General features: G+C 42.1%; 1 protein-coding gene across 15 annotated transcripts in view; it reads right to left on the reverse strand.

Annotated features, from left to right (window-relative positions):
• Window positions 1-23,058, reverse strand: part of LOC135983981 (general transcription factor II-I repeat domain-containing protein 2A-like) — a 25,433-nt gene extending 2,375 nt beyond the window's left edge. Inside the window, exons 1-7 of one of the 15 annotated variants that reach the window (XM_065598052.1) lie at window positions 22,918-23,058; window positions 22,200-22,303; window positions 21,040-21,146; window positions 18,968-19,009; window positions 17,593-17,685; window positions 7,497-7,532; window positions 2,038-3,889 (exon numbers count right to left, since the gene is read on the reverse strand). In XM_065598052.1, coding sequence (XP_065454124.1) covers window positions 2,163-3,889; window positions 7,497-7,500 — 1,731 coding nt within the window. In that variant the 5' untranslated portion in view covers window positions 7,501-7,532; window positions 17,593-17,685; window positions 18,968-19,009; ... (1 more) ...; window positions 22,200-22,303; window positions 22,918-23,058 and the 3' untranslated portion in view covers window positions 2,038-2,162. Of the gene's footprint in view, window positions 1-2,037; window positions 3,890-4,213; window positions 4,331-6,896; window positions 6,949-7,496; window positions 7,533-12,893; window positions 13,633-16,877; window positions 17,144-17,548; window positions 17,686-18,967; window positions 19,010-21,039; window positions 21,147-22,199; window positions 22,883-22,917 lie in introns of those variants that run through there. The other 14 variants (XR_010601873.1, XR_010601872.1, XM_065598049.1 and 11 more) reach the window with 14 other exon arrangements.
• Window positions 23,059-23,074: the final 16 nt, after the last annotated feature.

Consider the following 23,074-nt stretch of genomic DNA (forward strand, 5'->3'; position numbering starts at 1 on the left):
CATTCAAATGAAAGCACCCTAGAATAATGAGCTGGGTGCAGTCCAGGGAAACCAGTTTTGCCAGTCTGGATTTCAGGTTGTCTGGAACTAAGCAACACATCACTTGATGAAAGCCATGAAGCTACTCAGGGACAGGTGCAGGGTGAGGGTCATCTGACAAAAGGGACTGGAACTTTATAAAAGGACAAGTTCTGCACTGAGCTGGCTCTCTCTCACCAGCCATCCATCAGCAGACCCAAAACAGAAGATAGGACCGGCCAAGAGGTGAATGAGGCAGAAGGATTCTCTGAATTCCCTAGAAGAACACTGATTAAACTTCAGGAGAGCTGAAGAAAGTGAGGCAGGGTCTTCATAGTTTAAGGCCACCAGGGATCATTAGATCACCTGGTCTGACCTGTATATCACAGGCCACTACATTTAATCCAGTTACCCCTGTATTGAGCCATTAACTTGTGTTTGACTAAAGCATAACTGGTTTGGCTGAAGCATATGTTTCAGAAAGGCACCCAGTCTAAATTTGAAGACCTCAAGAGACAGTAGACTCCACCACTCTCGTTGGTAGTTTGTTCCAATGGTTAATCACTCTCACTGTTAAAACATTGTGCTTAATTTTTAAATATGAATTTGTCTAGCTTCAACTTCCAGATATTGTTCCTTATTACACGTTTCTCTGCTATATTACTAGATCTGCTATATCTTTAGGATTCTGTATTTTCTCCCCATGAAGATATTTATATATTAATCAAGTCACCTCTCACATTTTCTTACTGATAAACTAAGCAGATTGAACTGTTTATGTCTCTAACTCAAAAGCATTTTCTACAGCCTTAAAATCATTTTTGTAGCTCTTTTCTGCACCCGAATTTTCCAACCTCCTTTTAAAAATGTGGACGCCAGAACTGTATGTAGTATTACAGTATCAGTTTCACCAATGCTGCATACAGAAGTAAAATCACATCCTTACTCCTACACACTACTCCTGGTTATGCATGGAGGGATCACATTAACCCTATTTGCCAGAGCATCGTACAGAGCTCATGTTCAGTTGCTTGTCCACTATGCCTCCTAAATCCCTTTTAGAGAAAATATTGATGAAACCTAGTATCAACCTCTGAGGTACCCCACTGGAAATTCCCCCATTCAATCATGATGTCCCATTAACTAACTACTTTGAGTTCTGTCAGTTAGCCTGTTCTTAATGCATTTAAATGTGTGCTAATTTTTTAATCGGGATGTTGTGAAGTATTAAGCCAAACACTTTACAAAAGTCTAAATATATCTATGCAGTTACCTTTATCAACCAATTTTATAATCTCATCGAAGAATGAAATCAAGATTGTTTGACAAGACCTATTTTTTATAAAACCATGTGGACCGGCATTAACTATATTCCTATTCTTTATCAAGTGAATCCCATATCAGTTTTTCTATTATTTTGCCTGAGATTGATTTTAGGCTAACTGGCTGATAGTTACCTGGATCATCCTGCTTGCCCTTTTAAAATATTGGCACACAATTAGCACTCTTTAGTCTTTGGGAATTTCTCAGGTATTCCATGATTTATTAAAAATTAACACCAGTAAGCCAGAGATCTCCTCAGCCAACTCTTTTAGGACTCTTGGGTGCAAGTTATCCAGGCCTGCTGATTTTAAAATGTTTATTCTTAAACTGGCAATCAAACTAACTTGATATCTTTTTTTTTTTAAATGAGACTACAAGTTTAGTTAGTAAAGATAACAGTATTGATGTAGTATAGTAGGACTTCTGTAAGACCTTTGACTTGGTAGTACACATTTTGATTAAAAAAATCAGAACAATACAAAATTAACATGGCATACATTAGATCAGGGGTGTCAAACTCAATTGCACAGGGGGCCAAAACTCAAAACTCGCGGGCCGAACAGTATAACCATTTATTTAACAGACTAAATATTTATGTTTTTTAACCATTAATATGAACCAAAATACAGGATATCATTCCAAAATAAATACATTTCAACTTAAAATATTTTGCTCTTCATAAAAAAATATCCTGTCAATACAATACATTCAAAATCTGTACATGCTGGAATATTAAAAAATCTGAAAATATAAATAAAAAATTGAATTTAAAGCAAAAGTATAATCATAACAAATCATAACATTCCATTTTCTTGTCCTATTTAGTCAGAGCCTGATACTTGGAGTCTTTTCTTTGCAACAAGTTCGTTTATGTTTGGGGTTAGGTTCTGTGTTGTGAAGATTCTCAGGATCGATTGCAGGTGTTCATCAGTGAGGCGACTCCTGTGTGACGTTTTGTTAATTTTCATCACAGAGAACAGCTGCTCGCACAGATATGTGCTGCCAAACATGGACAGGATTCGAGCCGCATGTTGGCGGAGCTGCGGCATCGCTTCAGGAATGAAGCGAGTGAACTGTGCTGGCCCCGCAGTGTCGTACTTTGCCTTCAGTGTCCCGTTACATTGCAGTTCTATCAGCTCCATCTGCATTTCTACAGGTGCGGTTTCCACATCGACTGCAAATGGGTTGCGAAGCAGCTCGAAGTTACTTTTCTGTGCCTCAAAGTCACTGAAGCGCCGTGCGAACTCAGTGCGCAGCGCGCTGAGTTTTTCAGCAAAGGTGGCATTTGGGAAAACTGTGGCACTTTCTTGGTTCCGTATTACTTGGCAACAGGGAAAGTGAGACAAGTTGCATTGGTGCATTTGTGTCTCCCATAAGCGCAGCTTCACTTGAAATGCCTTCACTGCATCATGCATATCGGTTATTATGTGCTCCCGTCCCTGGAGTTGAAGGTTTAAAGCGCTAAGATGCGACGTTATGTCAGCCAGGAACGCCAACTCACATTTCCACTTTTCATCCCGCAGAACTGTGCAGTCTTTCCCCTTACTGTCCATGAACTGGCAGATTTCCTCTCGCAGCTCAAAGTGTCTTTTGAGAACTTTTCCCCGACTTAGCCACCGGACCTCCGTATGATATGGCATATCGCCAAACTCGCTATCTATTTCCCGCAGAAAAGACTGGAATTGGCGGTGATTTAAACCGTGGGCTCTGATAAAGTTGACGGTTTGTGTTACAGTGTTCATCACATGATCCATTTTTAGGACTTTAGCACTCAGCGATTCCTGGTGTATGATGCAGTGATACACTGTCAACTCACCGGCACAGTTCTCCTCCCGCATCTTTGAGCGCATCCTTCCCACCAGTCCATTTTTTTCACCACACATAGCAGGTGTGCCATCTGTTGTAAGTCCAACGAGTTTTTCCCACGGCAGTTTCATGTCGGTTACACTTTGAAATACATTTCCAAAGATGTCTCCTCCTTTCGTTGTCCCGTGCATCGATTTAATGTCCAGTATTTCCTCTGTTACGCACAAATTGGAATCCACACCACGGATAAATATCGCCAGCTGTGCAGTGTCAGTCGCGTCAGTAGTTTCATCCACGGCAAGGGAGTATGCAACAAAATCTTTTGCTCTTTCAATCAACTGTGTTTTCAAATCAGTCGCCATCTCACAAACCCGATTAGCAACAGTGTTTCTGCTGAGGCTTACATTTGCAAACGCTCGCGTTTTATCTGGACAAAGGACGTCGCACACTTTCATCATACAATTCTTTACGAATTCCCCCTCGGTAAACGGCCGTCCTGATTTGGCGATCTCTTCGGCCACAATGAAACTTGCTTTCACAGCAGCTTCACTTTGTGATTTTGCTTTGGTGAAAAACGTCTGCTGGGATGTCAAATTCTTCTTCAACTCCTCTACCTTTTGTAGCTTCTGTCCTGCGCTCAGGTTTTTGAATTTGTTCTCATGTTTCGTCTCGTAGTGCCGTCTTAGGTTATACTCCTTCATTACAGCGATATTACTCCCGCAAAGGAGACACACTGGTTTACCTGCAATTTCAGTAAACATATACTCATTCTCCCACCGGCTTTGAAAGCCTCGGTTTTCAGAATCAATTTTTCTCTTGGCCATTGTTGGGGTCTAGCTTTGATTTGATATTAGCGTTGTATACATCAACAGACCGCGAACTTGAACCGCGGCTTGCCATTGGCGGCAATTGCACTGCATCATGGGATTTGTAGTGTGTGTTATTGGGGCGTCATATCACAGGGCCATTAAAAACAGATATATAAAACGATTTCGCGGGCCGGATATAATTGTATGGCGGGCCGGATGTGGCCCGCGGGCCTTGAGTTTGACACATGTGCATTAGATGAATTAAAAACTGACTGATCGGTCTCAATATGTAACCATCCAGTGAGTGTATTTCTACAGGGGACCCAGAGGGATCAGTTCTTGGCACCATGTTATTTAACATTTTTATCAATGACCTGGAAGAGAACACAAAATCATCACTGATAAAGTTTATAGATGACACAAATATTGGGGGAAATAGTAAATAATAAAAAGGACAGGTCACTGATACATAGTGATCTGGATAGTTTGGTAAACTAGGCACAAGCAAATAAGATTTTTTTAATCCAGCTAAGTGTAAACGTATACATCTAGGAATAAAGAATGTAGGCCATGCTTATAGGATGGGGGACTCTATCCTGGGAAGCAGTGACTCTGAAAAAGATTTGGGGATCTTGGTGGACAACCAGCAGAACATGGTGGCCAAAAGGACTAGTGCAATCCTTGGGTGCTTAAAAAGGGAATTCTGAATAGGCAAGTAGACATTATTTCACATTTGTATTTGGCACTCATGCAACTGCTACTGGAATAATGTGTTGAGTTCTGGTGCCCACAATTCAAGAAGGAAGTTGATAAATTGGAGAGTGTACAGGGAAGAGCCAAGAGAATGATTAGAAAACATGTATGATAATGACTGAGCTCCTTGAGTCCATCTATGGCCAGTGTTATTCAGGTCAGACTAGATGATCACAGAAGTCCCTTTTGGCCTTGAAATCTATGAGATGTTGTTTAATATCCTCCTTCATTACTGCTAAACTGGAGTACGTCATCATCCTTACGTGAAATGAGTACAGCATTCCAAACACCAACAGAAATATGTAACACTTCTGTGTTTTCTGCATTGTTATTAACAATTTTACCATTACCATCTAGTAATGGGCATAGACCTGCTTCCACAGTTGTTTTTCTATAAATTTTTATATCTTGTATGCTTTGTCTATGAATAAAGTATGACTGATTTAGAAATTACTTTATATCTGTGTGGCTCTTGCTTTAACTATCATAAAGTAAAACGGTAATCCAGAGTACACGTGAGGGTGTAGCTCTGGAGAATGTGTGCAAAAGCCACTGGGGAGACTTGGGGGGAGGGGGTCAGCACTGATCTTGGGGAATAGGGTAGTTGGACAACAGGGTCCTACATCCCAGGAAGCTGTACCAGATGTTACTCCAGGGGGAATTCTGTGCCACTACACATGGGCAGAATTCATGTCCCTGTAGATTTCTTTGCTTCCCCTAAAAAAAAAAGACTTTCTGACGGGGAAGCAAAAGGCACCACACGAGCGGTCGCACACCCCTCCCCAGCAGCGCAAGCATGTCGTTTTGGGCACCTGAAGCAGCCATCAGAGGGGTAAATCACTGCTGGGGGTAGGGCAGGGCTGGGGACGGCCCAGTCAGTGGCTCCTACTCTGCGCCGGATTCAGCTGCTAGTCGTGCTGGGACCAGGCAGGACTTCCTCTTCCCCTGCAAGGAGCAGCTGGGGCCGGGTCAGACCCACCCCCAGAAATTTCCCCTGGCTGCGGGAAGCGCCACACCCTCCCCCCTCCCCCCCCGTTTCCTGCCCCCATTGGTCCTCAGCCTAAGGGGAGAGATTACTGTACGAGGAGCTGCTCCCCCATCCACTCAACTCCTGTGCATCTGGACCCCCCCATCAAGCCCTGCACACCACCAAGCCTTACCCCCTGCATCCAGATCCCCATTCCTGCACCCAGACCATCCCCCACTGATCCCTCCACACTAGACTTTCCACCCGACGAGACCCACCCCCCTACACTTGGGCCACTCAGATGAGCTCTTTGCATCCAGATCCCCACCCCACTGAATACCATTCAGCTGCACCTGGACCCCCAGCCCCACCAAGCCCTCCCCCAGCACCCAGCCCCTCCCTCCCAGGCCCCAATCACTTTCGCCACTCACCCCCCCGCTGAGTCCTATTGCCCCTGCACCCAGAACCCCCCAATAAGCCCTTGTGCATCCAGATCCCTCTGCCACTGGTGCCCCCAATGAGCTGCCTTCACCCAGATTTCTCCATATAGAACCCTCTCACCCCACACCTGGATCTTCCCCACACTGAACCCCTCCACACTTGGATCCTACTGGACTGAACCTTCCTACCCACACCTGGTGCACCTGGGATGGCAGGGCAGGGCCCCAGGCTGTTTCTGGGCCAGGCCCAGTCCTTGAGTTGTGTCAGGGTTGGGTGCAGCCTCACCACTGAGTCTATGGCACAGAGGAAGAGGGAGGGCTGCAGGGTGATCTCCCACCTTCGTGCCACCAGTGGCTTGTATTCCCCACTGCCATGCTGGAGCCTCCACACTTATTTGTTGACAAATAAAATTTGCAGAATTTTAAAATATTGTGCACAGAATTTATTTTTTGGCATAGATTTCCCTCAGGAGTATGACAGAGTCTGTATACAGGGAGTGCCTAAAATCCGACAGGGAGAGAATGTATAAATACTGCTCAGACTCAGCAAACTTAAAAGCCCATGGGATCCAAGGATTTAGGTCTAGTACAGCAGCGTGTTTAGTATTCTCAAGAGGGAGCTCAGCTAGGGCTGCAACCATAGGTTTTTCTGCTTTCTGGTTAATGCTTAGGGTGGTAGGTTTTGGGTGGATTTGGGGAGGGAGACATGGGGGTGCAGGCTTGAAAGCAACAGCTTAGGCATGTTCAGGCCCATCCCTTCCTCCCTCCCTCGTTACTTACTTTTTCATTTACAGCTTTGCTGCTGCTGCTACTAGTGAATTTATTGCAGGGCCTAGGGAAGAGCACAAAAGTGAGGGCTGGCCACAGCACTGCATGAAAGTTATATTATCCTAGTTCATGAAAGAAGTGCAACAAACCAACAGAAAAACAGTGGAAGTGGCTATGCTGTCAAACGAACAAAGGAAAAACTGGAGAAGGTATTTTTTCCCCCTTTAATCTTTTATAGATATAGCAATTTTAAGTTTTACTGGTAATAATAGTAGATAAAAATAAGTTCAAACAAATTTAAGATGACTTTTATCAGCTCTTATCTTTTCCATGGCATCTTTAATTGACTGTTTTATAAAGGGTACTTTCCTACCTTACGGGTTGCTATTAGGATTAATTAATGGTTGGTAAAGCACTTAGTATGTTTCATTCAAAAATCTAAGTGTAAAGCATTGTTTGGTTGCCTTCCTCCTTTTTAGTACAGAGATCTTTATTTTTTATTTTTATTTATACATAAAATCTGTTTTGTGTTAACTAAGCTTGTACAATTAAAACATAGCTCTTGTAAAAATAGTGATAAAGAAAAGGGTATGCTTGGAAATATGCACTTACCCATATACAAATCAGCAGGTCCAGATGACCTTCACCCTATAGTATTAAAAAAAAAAAAAGCTAATGATCTTACTAAACCACTCTTTGAAGTGTCACTGAAAACTCTGGAGGATTGAAAGAAAACTATACATGGTATTCATTTTAGAAGCATTCAACATGGAATGAAGGAACACACTCACTTACTTGGGACCCACATATCCCGTAAAGGAAGAGGACAGCAGATCAGTTCTCAGACCTAAGTATCATTCCAGCAGATGTGATTACAGATGTGAGACAATTTGTGTAAAACAGAGATTCAATCAATAGCATATTGATAGCTGGGTGCATAGTGTTTCCTTCCAAGTACAAAGGCAACAGATCTCATGAGACACTAGATAAACTTTAGTGAGTACTGAAGAGGACCTGATGTCATTCCACATTGGTGTCATTCATGTAGGGAGGTGTATGAGAGAAGGCCTTGAAATTAAGTGTAGATGGGGGGGGGGGGGGGGGAGAGAAGGTTCAGGACCTCTGTGGATAGCTCTCTCTGAAATGCTTCCAGTTGCACAAGTTGGAACAGCTATCTAGGGATAGGGTGACCAGATGTCCCTATTTTATATTTGGTTTTTTTTGTCCCAATATTTTTTAATATGGGCTATTACCCCCACCCCGTCCAGATTTTTCACAGTTGCTATCTGGTCACCCTATCTAGGGAGAACATCAGATTCTCAATGCTTTGTTGAGAAGATGGTTAAAAAGGAGAAGGGATTTACCTTTATTAGTCACTGGAGGTGTGTGTCATGCAGAAGGGAAAGGCTTTACCTTAATCAAAAATGAAACCAGACTGCTAGCATAGAAAACTGATAAGGTTTTGTAGGTTTATTTGAAGTAACAGCTTGGAGAAAACCAACAGCTGCTGAAGAGGCCTAGCAGATATTTTTGCCCAACTTGAACTATATCAGTATTATAAAAAGTATCACTGAATCCAGTACATGTGAAGACACCTGAGCTGAATGAAGGAAAAGGTTAGGTCCCCAAAGTAAATTTGTGGAAAATATTCCCTTCATCTCTGCTTTTATTCCACTACAGTACTTCTAATCTAACTGATCAATAAATTGAGATGCTTTTTCAAAGTAAATTATTCAGTCATACACAGTGTTGTTGTAGCTGTGTTGATCCAAGGATATTAGAGAAACAACAAGGAGTCTGGTGGCACCTTAAAGACTAACAGATTTATTTGGGCATAAGCTTTCGTGGGTAAAATCCTCACTTCTTCAGATGCATGAGTGAAAGTTACAGATGCAGGATATTAGAGAGACAAGGTGGGTGAGGTAATCTCTTTTATTCAATGAACTTCTGTTGGTCCAGTAAAAGATACTACCTCATCCACTTGTCTCTCAGTCATACTTTATTTCATTCATGTATTTACCTGGCTGGTTCTCTCAGCCATGACCACTACCATGATTTATTCCTGAGACAGGTTATGTAGTAGTTTCAGCCAAGTATTATTTGAATTTGACTTTGGTATTTAAGTTATCCACAAATAACTGTGCTCTTAATGACCTCTACTATGCCACTGTGAACAGTGATTCTACAGACATTGACACAGATCCTCTTGCACCCCCATATGGCCCATGAAGAACGGAGTTTTAACTTTTTTTGTACAGTATCCACAGATACCTGGGTTGTCTCAGGTATTTTGAGTTTCTCTGGTGCCTCTATTTTCACAGCATATGATTGTGGCTCAGCTGGGAGTAACCACTCTTGGTGGCTTCCACCAGCTGTTATCAGTTCTTAGCTTCAACTGAGGTGTTTTCCCATCTCACTGTACTGTTAGTTTCTTTTGCCTTTCTTCCAGTTGTATTCACAAGCCTTGTATTTGCTTAGGCTTGAGTAGTAGGGAATCCTTTTTTTCATCGCCCATTTGCATTTGTATTAGGAGAACAGATCAATAATCAGAACCCACTCTCTCTCCACTGTTAGGTTTGGAAGTGGGAAGCTGGTAGCTAAAAAGTTGTCAAGAATACAGTAACTGATTCCACTTCCTAGCCATTGAGCCACAGGCACCGTGCCACTGAATCAGACGCAGTCTTCCTCTGATGAAACTTTTTTTTTTTTTTTTTTTTTACATAAGTTGATAAACTAACTTTGCTATCATAGCTGCTTTTGGTATTTTTGAAAAAAACAGGACAGCGACACAGTTGAAAGCTTCATAGTGAAAACTTAATTGTTCTCTATAAGGTCTGCTTAGACAAGAACTGAATGAGAAAATGTTTGATCTATATACCATATTGATGTATATCTAGATGCCAGAGGCTCCCGCCAAAGCAACCAATAGAGACACTGGAGATGGGTGGGGAGGGCTGGTACAGTACTAGGCTCCAGGCTTGACCAGCCCAAGTCTCCCAAAAGTCTGGGGGGACCCTTATCCAAGCCCTGACAATGAGAACAGTGATGACAGTGGACTCTAGACTCTCAGTACTGGGAAACCTGAGAGTCAACTTCAGCGTCTGATGATAACTTGGAGTACACAGAAAACTAGATCACGCAGTGCCAGGAGAGGAGTCCTCTGTGACTTTGTTTGGGACCTATGTCGGAGCACAGTACTGGAGGCAGCATGGATGACTTCTCCTGGCTGCCAGTAATATTCAGTGCAAGGGATCCTGAGCTGGCCCCAGGGAAGGTGGCAATACCGAGCTTGAGGCAAGTGGAGGCATGGATAAGTGATCAGTGCCAACAATCTAGAAGGTTGTATTGGTGAAGCGCAAGGGTCCTCACCCTGGAGCAAAGACAGTGGCGGTACTGACAGGCATAATAACTCTCTAACTGTGGTGTAAGCCTCTGGCATAGTCTGTACTGACATGGGCTGCTGACCTGCAGTGATCAGAGAGGCCTGATCTTTCACCACTGTAGAAGTAACTAGGTCTTAATAGTAACTGAGGGTACAAGAGTCAACAGACCAGGTCTCTCTGAGGGAGTTGATGCTGGGGAGTGGTAAGCCAAAGTGCATGTTTTACTTTTCGTATCTGAAGGAACCTCTATAGGAAGAGTCCCATATCCTAAGATTTAAGGAGCCAGACGCAGTCTTTTGCCTCTGCTTCTGAGGCTGAGACTTCAATTCCCTGGACCTCAAAGAGGCAAGTCTTGGAGACAGGGGATCCTCTGTGACCTCTTTCAGCTGACGTATCTGGTGGAGCATTTAAGGAAGGAGTCTTGGAAGAGCCTCCCTTAGATGACTGAGGAGGCCTTGAAGATAGTCCTACTCTTGAAGCCACAACAGAACACCCATCTCTAACGTGGCCATCACCCAAACACTTGAGGCAGCAGGAGTGACTGGCACTATCAACTAAAGGCTTCCTGCTATTTGCACAAGGTTTGTTCCCTGAGGACTTTGGCCTATGTGTCCCTGGTAGTGAGAAGAGTCCAGACACCCACCATGCTGGGAAGACCCCAAAAACAAGCTCTAAATCAAAACAAAACACTTAAAATGATAAAGAACTAAAGAAAAGTCCAGCTAACTTTTAGCACTAACCACCTTGAGCACTAATCTACTCTCACTTCTTACTTTCCTCTCTAATACTCTCTTGAATCCCCTGAAATCTAATGTATTTTCCTTCCGCACCACTGAAATTGTTTTTAAATCCAGGACACTAGTGACCTCCATCATATGAAGGCTTCTCATCCATTCTCACTCTGCCACTTCCAACAGTTGACCTCTCCATGCTCCATGATGCTGCTCTCTCCTATCTCTCTCCAATCATTCCTTTAGTATCTCTAATGATTCCTGGCTCTCCCTTCTTCCACTGTAGCATCCCTCAGGATTCTGCCCTTGGTTGTCTTTTTTTTTCCTTCTCCTTTACATTTTATCCAAGTAATCTCATCCACTCTCGGAGCTTCAACCATATCTCTATGCCGATTCAAATACAGGTTTCCTTTCTGGACTTTCACCACCTTCTTCAGTCTCTCATTCAACTTCTCATTGTTGACACTCCACTACTAACTCAAGCTTAGTTTACCACAAACTGAAATTTTCTGCCTGAATCTTTGTCCCTCACTATAAAAACCCACTAATCCTCCCATCATCTTATTTTGCAAACTACATACTCCCCTCCTCCTCCAAACCAATCCAGGTAGTTGCCAAATCCTGTGGAGTCTTCTACATCTCTAAGGGTATGTCTATACTATGAAATTAGGTCAATTTAATAGAAGTCGATTTTTTAGAAATCGATTTGATACAGTCGATTGTGTGTCCCCACTAAGCACATTAAGTCGGCGGTGTGCATCCACAGTACCGAGGCTAGCATCGACTTTCAGAGCATTGCACTGTGGTAGCTATCCCACAGTTCCCACAGTCTCCGCCGCCCATTGGAATTCTGGGTTGAGCTCCCAATGCCTGATGGGGCAAAAACATTGTTGCGGGTGGTTCCGGGTACATGTCGTCAGGCCCCCCTCCCTCTGTGAAAGCAACGGCAAAAAAATAGTTTCTCGCCTTTTTTCCTGGGTTACCCGTGCAGACGACATACCACGGCAAGCATGGAGCCCGCTCAACTCACTGTCACCGTATGTCTCTCCTGGGTGCTGTTGGCAGATGTGGTACTGCAGTGCTACACAGCAGCATCCGCTTGCCTTGTGGAAGGCAGACGGTGCAATATGACTGCTAACCGTTGTCGTCGTCCCATGGGTGCTCCTGGCCGACCTCGGTTAGGTTGGTCAGGGGCGTCTGGGAGACATGGGTGTTCCTGGTTGGCCTCGGTGAGGTCAGTCGGAGGCGCCTGGACAAAAATGGGAATGACTCCAGGTCATTCTCTTCTTTAAGTTTCGTCTAATGGAGATTCAGTCCTGCCTGGAATATCATGCCAGCTGGAGGCTTCTGCCTCAGGCTGCTCTCCAAGTCGGCAGCACCGCGCAGTTGCACCTACCCCAGTCTACCCCTTGCTCCCATGGCCCATGAAGCCTGGACAGTAGTAAGGAGTAGTTCAACTATAGGCTGAGCAAGTGCATAATGGTGGTAGAATGTGCCTTTGGACGTTTAAAAGCTCGCTGGTGCAGTTTACTGACTCGGTTAGACCTCAGTGAAGCCAATATTCCCATTGTTATTACTGTTTGCTGTGTGCTCCACAATATCTGTGAGAGTAAGGGGGAGACGTTTATGGCGGGGTGGGAGGTTGAGGCAAATCGCCTGGCTGCTGATTACACGCAGCCGGACACCAGGGCAGTTAGAAGAGCACAGCAGGGCGCGCTGTGCATCAGAGAAGCTTTGAAAACCAGTTTCATGACTGGCCAGGCTAAGGTGTGAAAGTTCTGTTTGTTTCTCCTTGATGAAAACCCGCCCCCTTGGTTCACTCTACTTCCCTGTAAGCCAACCGCCCTCCCCTCCCCCATTTGATCTCTGCTTGCAGAGACAATAAATCATTGTTGTTTCAAATTCATGCATTCTTTATTAATTCGTCACACAAATGGGGCGATAATTGCCAAGGTAGCCCAGGAGGGGTGGGGGAGGAGGGAAGCACCGGGTGGGGTAGTTGTAGGGGCACCCCCTAGAATGGAATGCAGCTCATCATAGAAGTGGCAAGTCTGGGGCTCTTGCCTGGAGCGGCTGTTTGCCTCTCTGGTTCTTTGGTAGGCTTGCCTGAGCTCCTTAAGTTTCATGCGGCACTGCTGCGGGTCCCTGTCATAACCTCGGTCCTTCATGCCCTTGGAGATTTTTTCAAATATTCCGGCATTTCGTCTTTTGGAACGGAGTTCGGATAGTACGGATTCGTCTCCCCATACAGCGATCAGATGCAGTACCTCCCGTTCAGTCCAGGCTGGAGCTCTTTTGTGATTCTGGGACTCCATGGTCACCTGTGCTGAGCTCTGCATGGTCACCTGTGCTGATCAGCTCGCCACGCTGGCCAAACAGGAAATGAAATTCAAAAGTTCGCGGGGCTTTTCCTGCACCTGGCCAGTGCATCTGAGTTGAAAGTGCTGTCCAGAGTGGTCACTCTGGGATAGCTCCCGGAGGCCAATACCACTGAATTGAAAAACAACTGAGGAGAGTTGGCAGTTTTTCAAAGGGACACTATTAAGGGCCCAAAAGCAAGCTATTCCACTGGTTAGGAAAGATAGAAAATGTGGCAAAAGACCACCTTGGCTTAACCACGAGATATTGCATGATCTAAAAAATAAAAAGGAGTCATATAAAAAATGGAAACTAGGACAAATTACAAAGGATGAATATAGGCAAACAACACAGGAATGCAGGGGCAAGATTAGAAAGGCAAAGGCACAAAATGAGCTCAAACTAGCTAGGGGAATAAAGGGAAACAAGAAGACTTTTTATCAATACATTAGAAGCAAGAGGAAGACCAAAGGCAGGGTAGGCCCACTGCTTAGTGAAGAGGGAGAAACAGTAACAGGAAACTTGGAAATGGCAGAGATGCTTAATGACTTCTTTGTTTCGGTCTTTACCGAGAAGTCTGAAGGAATGCCTAACATAGTGAATGCTAATGGGAAGGGGGTAGGTTTAGCAGATAAAATAAAAAAAGAACAAGTTATAAATCACTTAGAAAAGTTAGATGCCTGCAAGTCACCCGGGCCTGATGAAATGCATCCTAGAATACTCAAGGAGCTAATAGAGGAGGTATCTGAGCCTCTAGCTATTATCTTTGGAAAATCATGGGAGACGGGAGAGATTCCAGAAGACTGGAAAAGGGCAAATATAGTGCCCATCTATAAAAAGGGAAATAAAAACAACCCAGGAAACTACAGACCAGTTAGTTTAACTTCTGTGCCAGGGAAAATAATGGAGCAAGTAATTAAGGAAATCATCTGCAAACACTTGGAAGGTGGTAAGGTGATAGGGAACAGCCAGCATGGATTTGTGAAGAACAAATCATGTCAAACCAATCTGATAGCTTTCTTTGATAGGATAACGAGCCTTGTGGATAAGGGTGAAGCTGTGGATGTGGTATACCTAGACTTTAATAAGGCATTTGATACAGTCTCGCATGATATTCTTAACGATAAACTAGGCAAATACAATTTAGATGGGGCTACTATAAGGTGGGTGCATAACTGGCTGGATAACCGTACTCAGAGTTGTTATTAATGGTTCCCAATCCTGCTGGAAAGGCATAACGAGTGGGGTACCGCAGGGGTCTGTTTTGGGACCGGTGCTGTTCAATATCTTCATCAACGACTTAGATATTGGCATAAAAAGTACGCTTATTAAGTTTGCGGATGATACCAAACTGGGAGGGATTGCAACTGCTTTGGAGGACAGGGTCATAATTCAAAATGATCTGGACAAATTGGAGAAATGGGCTGAGGTAAACAGGATGAAGTTTAACAAAGACAAATGCAAAGTGCTCCACTTAGGAAGGAAAAATCAGTTTCACACATACAGAATGGGAAGAGACTGTCTAGGAAGGAGTACGGCAGAAAGGGATCTAGGGGTTATAGTGGACCACAAGCTAAATATGAGTCAACAGTGTGATGCTGTTGCAAAAAAAGCAAACATGATTCTGGGATGTATTAACAGGTGTGTTGTGAGCAAGACAAGAGAAGTCATTCTTCCGCTCTACTCTGCTCTGGTTAGGCCTCAGCTGGAATACTGTGTCCAGTTCCGGGCACCGCATTTTAAAAAAGATGTGGAGAAATTGGAAAGGGTCCAGAGAAGAGCAACAAGAATGATTAAAGGTCTTGAGAACATGACCTATGAAGGAAGGCTGAAAGAATTGGGTTTGTTTAGTTTGGAAAAGAGAAGACTGAGAGGGGACATGATAGCAGTTTTCAGGTATTTAAAAGGGTGTCATAAGGAGGAGGGAGGAAACTTGTTCACCTTAGCCTCTAAGGATAGAACCAGAAGCAATGGGTTTAAACTGCAGCAAGGGAGGTCTAGGTTGGACATTAGGAAAAAGTTCCTAACGGTCAGGGTGGTTAAACACTGGAATAAATTGCCTAGGGAGGTTGTGGAATCTCCATCTCTGGAGATATTTAAGAGTAGGTTAGATAAATGTCTATCAGGGATGGTCTACACAGTATTTGGTCCTGCCATGCGGGCAGGGGACTGGACTCTATGACCTCTCGAGGTCCCTTCCAGTCCTAGAATCTATGAATTGTGTCCACATTACCCCAAATTCGACCCAGCAGAATTGATTTCAGCGCTAATCCCCTCATCGGGGAGGAATACAGAAACTGATTTTAAGAGCTCTTTACGTCGACAAAAATGGCTTCATCGTGTGGACGGGTGCAGGGTTAACTCCATCTAACGCTGCTAAAGTCAACCTAAACTCGTAGTGTTGACCAGGGCTAAGTTTTTTCCTCTCCATCCCTACTACTAAAACCTTTGTTTATACATTGCACTCAATTACTGCAACAGCCTTATTTGCCTCTCCCCTTTCCTCATCAATCAATTCAAAATACTGCCACTAACATCATTTTCTTCCCTAGCTGCTCTGACCATATTAACATGAGGCTCCCTTAGATTCTTCTCACTCACATTCCCTTGCCTTCCATATCAAGTTCAAGCTACTTCCCCCCTCTTCAAGGTCCTTAACTCTGTCCTTTCCTATAGCTCTTACTCCTCCCCCCCACCATTTCATTTAGCCTAACCCTCTCAATATTTATTCCATTTCCTTCCATACTACCCTTCTATTCAGAACAGAATCTCTTTGTGATCTGAAACTCTTCTTCTTCCCATCTTACATTAAATCTGCCAAATCAGAAGTCTTCAAGCCTTGCTTGCCCAGTAAAGCTTGATCTACCTTGAAGATTGTATTGGTATAACTTTCAGTTAGAGAGGATTTACCAGAAATTATACCAGTAAGCCCTCCCCCTCCGCCCCGGCCAATGTGGATACAGTTATACTGGTATAGCTTATTCCCCTCCCTGTACAATAATAGGCTATACCAGAATAAGGCACCTTTGTATCAGTATAACTGTAGCCAGAATATGGGAGCTGTACTGCTTTAACTGTTAACTCTACTGGCATAATTAATGCTGTACCTTTATGTTTAGACAAGCTGTAAGTCACTGTATACACTGTTGACACTGGATAAATAGATTGTCCACAAAAAGGCTCCATTAAGAGCAGCATGAGCATTAACCATCTGAACTCTTAATTGAAAACAGAAGTCTTATCCACTGGGAGCATGGAGGAGATCTCACTTTATTAGATGCACTTGCAGTTCTATTTTAGACTATTATTCCAGACTTACCCTTTTCCAGTGATGCAGCCAGACAAGGATTCTCTGAGCTCAGGTAAGAGGTGGAAGAGACAAGGTGCCATTGCTCTCCCTGTCATGCATTTATTCATTATGAACAGTACTGGAGTTTTGAGTTTGAGGGTAGGTTTCCTCCAGAATACAGACAGCCACCAGCACTCACACACCATAACCGTGCCACATTCTGAACACTCACCTATTTGTCCTAGGTTTTTGATAACTGCCAGCTAGGTTTCCCTGATAATTTGATTTACGTACAAGGTCTCTCTGATCAATCTCTTTAAAGTCATGGAGCTTGATAGGCAATATGGTGTATCATTGTAGTCTCATATATGAGAGGGTTTTTTGCCTTAAATTAAGCTACATACAGTGAATCCAGATATTATGAAGAAAGTAACCACAGCATCATAGAAATGTAGGACTGGAAGGGACTTTGATAGGTCATCTAGTTCGTCCTATGCACTGAGGAAGAACAAAGTATTATCTAGACTATCCCTGACAGGAGTTTGTAAAATAAATGCTTGTAATAAATAATTGTCCCCCAAGCCTATTTGGGAAATAGCATGAAGATACTGTTGCTACAGAGGACCAAGGCTCAAGTTAGCGAGTAAATATAAGCAGTAGCCTACATTCTGAAACTGTAGAAAACAAACCCACCCTTGGTTATTAGTTCAAATATATCTGAGGCACTGCTTCTCTGGAACAAGTTTAATCACTTTTAAAATAAGTTTGATAAGCGGTGAGGCTTGGGAACCATACCTTAAAAAGCTGCTAAAGATCCAGTCAAGGACAAACCGAGCTCTCAAAGCTGCCTCAACCTTATTCATTATTTTTCTGGTCACTAACTCAAAAACATATTTGCAACTGCACTTCAATAGTAAAAACAGATTTAAAAAAAAAATGTATCTTACTTTACTGTAGCCTTACAACAAGCAGATACTCTGTTTGAAAGTGGTTCCTTCCAAAGACAGACAAATGTATGTACTTGACTTTTCACACAGCATCTAAAATAAAGTATCACTTACATTTAATACTCCTGGAGGAATTCAGCACCAAAAAATTAAAAATTCTGCAAAATTCTGCACATTTTATTTGTCAAAACAAACAATATAACCATGCCACTTTTGATAATTTATTTCAAAATACCTGTCAGCAAGTATGTCTGTAACAATACAGACAACAAAAAAGATTCAGGAAATGTTTTTTGACAAATAGAATCCTTTATAGGCATATTAATTCAGAACTTGAGTAATAATTCATTTGAACTACAATACAGAAATGTATTTCCTGCACCCCTCAGAAGTAGTGCAAAGGCCTGGGGAAGTAAGGGGAAATGGAGGAGCTGAAGGAGAGGGATTAATTGCTGGGAACGAGCCTGGGAGTGAACCTGGAGGTTATTGGGTATGGGTGGAAGAAGTATGGAACAAGTTTTTTGGGGGGCGAGGGAGAGATTGTTAGGGAGTTGGGGAGCCTCCCCCATGCAGATCCTGACTGACTCCTAGCCTCTCCCATTCAGTCAGGCACATCTGTCCCTGTCTCCATGTGTCCCTGAATCCTCTCTCTCCCCCATGTGTCCCTGCACTCCCACTCCGCCATCCATCACCCATGTGTCCCTGCACCCCCACTAAGCCACATCTCCTCCCCCCAGCTTGTATCCCTGCACTCCCCTCCCACATGTCCCTACACCCCCACTCAGCCACCCCTCCTGCCCCTGACCCCATGTGTCCCTGCACCCTCTCCCCCCATCTCCATATGGCCCTGCACCCCCACTCCCATTCAGCCCCGGCTCAATTCTGTCACCCCACTAGCTCCTCTGCCCTCACCCCAGTCTGTCCCCCCCCCCCCACTAGCCTTCTGAAACCCAGTCTATGTGACCCCTGCAGCATCATGTGCCCCACTCTGTCCCCCCTACCCTATATCCTGTGCCTCCTCACCTGGCCCCATGGGCAGGGTGCTGTGAGGAACACAGCCACTGCCCCCTCCCTTTCCATGGCTGGCTATTCTGGACCAGAGCTGGCTGGCCTCCCTTTTGGTGCCGCAGCAGCCCCTGGTGGGCAAAAGGTGTAATTGCAGCGTCCCTCCAGCAGAATGTCTTTTCTTGAGGAGGGGTGGAGGAATCTGCGGGAGACATGAATTCTGCACCTGTGTAGTGGCACAGAATTCCCCCAGGAATAAATTTAAGCTTACTTGAACAACCCCTTCTTCCAATGTTACCCTAAAATCATTTATGGACTTTCCCTGAATAATGTGTGATTTAAGAAATGACCAGTTTCGAAAGATACTCACTGTGCAGTTCCTCTTGAACAGATGAGCTTGGAGAAACTGTCTCTGCATAAAAAAAAACTTTCGCATTACACTAGCCCCTTACATATCTTTTGAAGCATACAGTATTCTAGCATAGCAGTATATCCTTTTAAAATCGATTTGCCTTTTCATGAACAGTATTAAAAATAATAAGATTGCACAAGTGCCCTTTAGCAAATTATACTGGGACTTTCAACACAGAAATGCTCTGCACTGCTACTAAGCCTAAACACTGAAATTTAACCCAATTTAATGAATCAGAAGAGAAAGAACTCTGAATTACATAGGCATAAATGCATCTTAATTCGGTGTTGTAAACAGAAATTAAACTCAGCTAAAATGAATTTAAGCAGCGGTTCTAGACCAACACCTTGTGTGGCAAGTTCAGATGAGTGAATATTTGAAACATGAGCCACAGAAAAATCTGAAGTCAGTTTCTGAAACCAACACAAATACCGTTTATTTGTGGGATATCATTTTACATTAACTCCAGCAAAACCTAAAAACCAATCAGCTGAACTCAGGTAAGGTGGCATAACAGTTCTTTAGTCAGGTTGTGAGTCACAGGACTTTAGCACACCTCATATAAGATGCAAATACCTAAGACATAAAAGCATTCACAGTTATAGGTTAACTGCTGTTCCTGTAACAGCAGTGTCAGTAGAAACTATTTTGTGATAACACAAAATCAACCCACATTTTGGTCTCATTTACAGACAACCTACAGTTTAGTTGGTGGATGGAGTCTATACACTTATACAACAATATGAAAGGAGAAAGTATAAGGCTTATAAGAGGTATTTTAGCAGTTATAATTAAAATGAGGGGCACAAGCTAACTTTTAAAGCTGTCTGTATAAACTTCAAGAGTATTTAACAATTTGTTAGGCTTGTGACCAAGGGCCAACAGAAATCTGGAAAAATCCTAGCAAAACTGAGGTATACTTCTACCCCTCCAAAAACAAGGCTGCAGAACATTAAGTCAGTAGCCCCATGCCAGGTCTCACTAACTGATTGCACTAGGCACATCTGTGATGAAATAATGAAACAATGAGTTTGTGAGGCAACAGGGAAAACTAGAGTTCTCTATGAAAAGTCAGAAACTTAATGATTAAAGGGTTAAAATACACTACATGCATTCATTCCAAATTTGTATTGTAGTTTAAAAAATATTAAAATAGGTTGTTTAGACTGAAAACTGGAGTTGCCACTTTCTTGAATAGACTTGCTTAAAGAAAGAAAGGGGGAGGTTGATCTACACTAGGTAATAAAGGTAATACATAGGATTAAATGGAGCAAGTTCCTGTCTGTTAGTATTAGATTGTTTTAGTCTATTTGGCAATAGAAGGAATCATATGTGTAAATTTGATATTGTTACGTTTTCCTGTAATTAATATTATCCTTAAAATCTATTAAATAAGGAACTCTAACAAATCCCATCATCTATCGATCTTAAGTATTTATAGGATGCCAAACACTGTAGTATCTGGGTACTAATTTCCTCACTAAGCAACTCACTGTCTCATTTCTCTTGAATACCAAAAGAAGTTAACACACAGATCATTAAACCTCAACTACACTATTTACATCAGAAAAACATGTACAGAACTTGCAACACTTTGCCACAATGATCTATGTCTCAGATTTTGCTTCGAGGCCAAGAAGTTGGCAAATTTTGTGCATCTTCTCCTGCAAAACAAGGAATAAGCTGAAGTCCCAGTCATTTCATTACATTTAAAGAAAAGTGTACAGAACAAAAAGCAAAGTGAACTGTTTAGGGAGTTCCCACTGTTTAAAAAAAAAAAAAAAGAAGGGTAGTGCTTTTGAGATTTATCACTGAAAGCCATGAAGTCTTCTGTTTATCCACAGACCAGATACAGCTCAAGCAACAGGAGTGCAAGTTTCCATACATTAACTAGTCAACATGGATTGGCTTAGTTCAGTCTTGGGTCCATTTCTTTTTTTGGCCTCTACACTGTAAATGCCAACAAAAGTGAAAATTATCTGCAGATATATTAGTGATTTGATTTAAGAGGACACCTATTAGAAACTCACCAGAGACTCATATAGGAAACTGGAAGCAGATGAAAAAGTATGTATTTTCAGTCACTATTAACCTATCTCACATTCAAACCAGTTCCTTGGGCCCTGCTCCCCGTGAACTGTATGCAAAGCAAATAAGAGCAATATATCAATTTACCCAGCATAACTAACCGTAAAAAGTGCATGTGTGAGGGGAGGGGTTAACTAAATTTTAGATTCTGTTAAAGTAAAATCTGCAAAAAACATCTGGGTGATCTGAACAGATTTCTGTTGACCCTGATTATGACAGTAATATCTATAATGATTACAAGTTTCTTTGGCTTCTGCCTCCATTATTGGAAGCCAGATTATTCATGACATACAAAATTAATTATGCAACAAATCTTGTATTTTAACTGTGCCACTGTGCTAAAAACTTGTCTGGAATTGTAACTATCCTAACATGTAAGAACACTTATAGGGTTTTACCTAGTTTTCTAGCAACCACTATTTAGCCTAATTTTACAAGCTATATTGCTTCCAAGTTTACTTTTTAAAAGAACTAAACCAGTAGCTCCACAGATATTTTCCCTATGGCTATACTCACTGTAATATATACATTTACATTAGAAGTCTTATTAAAACACGTGTTTTAATAAGAGACTTATTGTAAACATTAAATACCACACACCATTTAATTACTGACTTGTGCAAACTGGCATCAAACATGTAAATCATGTTATAACGTAACAGCTTACAAAGAGGCAACAATTATTTATGCTTTGTCACTATGAAATTTTAAGATTTCTATTTGTTTTTTAATCCCATGACAAAACATGGTGGGGGAAGGCAGTATATGCGTTTTACCATAACATGATTATAGATTTTGTATATGCGCATATACTGGATATACATACGTAACTTTTGTCTTAGGTGACTGAATTAGGGAAAAAACAAGTTTAAACACAAAATGACCACTAATAGCAAAGGAACTGTGACTCTGGTCCAGAGCAGCAAGATTAGTATGCTTTTGGTCAACTAGGCTTAATTCTGCACACACTGAAGTGAACAGGAGTTTTATCAGTGACTTTAGTAAGAGCAGAATAGGGCCTTCAGTACAGCTGAAAATTTCACATTCAACATAAAGTACTTTTTAGGATCACAATCTAGAAAGGTTTCAAAACTGCTAATACCTTTAAAAATATTTCTGCAGCGAAGTAATGTTACTGCTTTATTCCAAAATATTCAGTGGCTGACTTTGTTAAAATATACCATTTTGGGACCATGTTCACAAATCCTTAGGGACCAAAGTATAAGTTTAATAGCACCAGAAACTATGACAATCTATTTAAAAAAAATTAATACTGATGTTATTTTATGAAACGGAAGTCAAAGATGACATGACAAAATACAGAACTTAAAACACATCCCAGTCACTCATTTTCCTCAAATAAATGGCTAAAACTTTCCTATACAAATAATCAAATTAATGAAATTAAGAAGTGGCCCTTACTAATGGTATTGTATATTTAACTCCTTAATGCTGGTGTTTAATGTGCCCATTGCCTGCAATGGACATTTGGCCAGGAAAATCCAATCCCCAGCATGAAAGTACTTAAGCTTTCACTATTCAATATAATTTTTACTTACTTAGAAACACAAAATTATAGCATGGGAAAGACTAACTAAAGTTACAAACAAAAACTAAACATAGGTTTAACTGTTGGCTGGGAATAATGAGCCTTAATTCCACAGCTAAACACTAATTTTAGATAAAAAGTTTAAATTTCACTTTATAGCAACATAGTTCGAACAGTCTTGGTACACCAAAAATAAAAGGAATATGCCAAAGGCAATTTACAAAAGTCTAAAACCCATTTTTAAAAGGTACTTTAATTTGTTCACTTGTACCTATATTCAAACTACTGCAGTTTTGACATTAAAAAGCCAGGACTTTCTTCTCCAAATGGAAATCATCTGTGGCATGTACAACTATTACAATTTTAATAATAATAATAATATTAATAATAATAATAAAAAGACATCAATACTTCTTACTAAACAAAAG

Source organism: Chrysemys picta, chromosome 5, assembly GCF_011386835.1.
Source record: "Chrysemys picta bellii isolate R12L10 chromosome 5, ASM1138683v2, whole genome shotgun sequence".
Lineage (NCBI taxonomy): Eukaryota > Metazoa > Chordata > Testudines > Emydidae > Chrysemys > Chrysemys picta.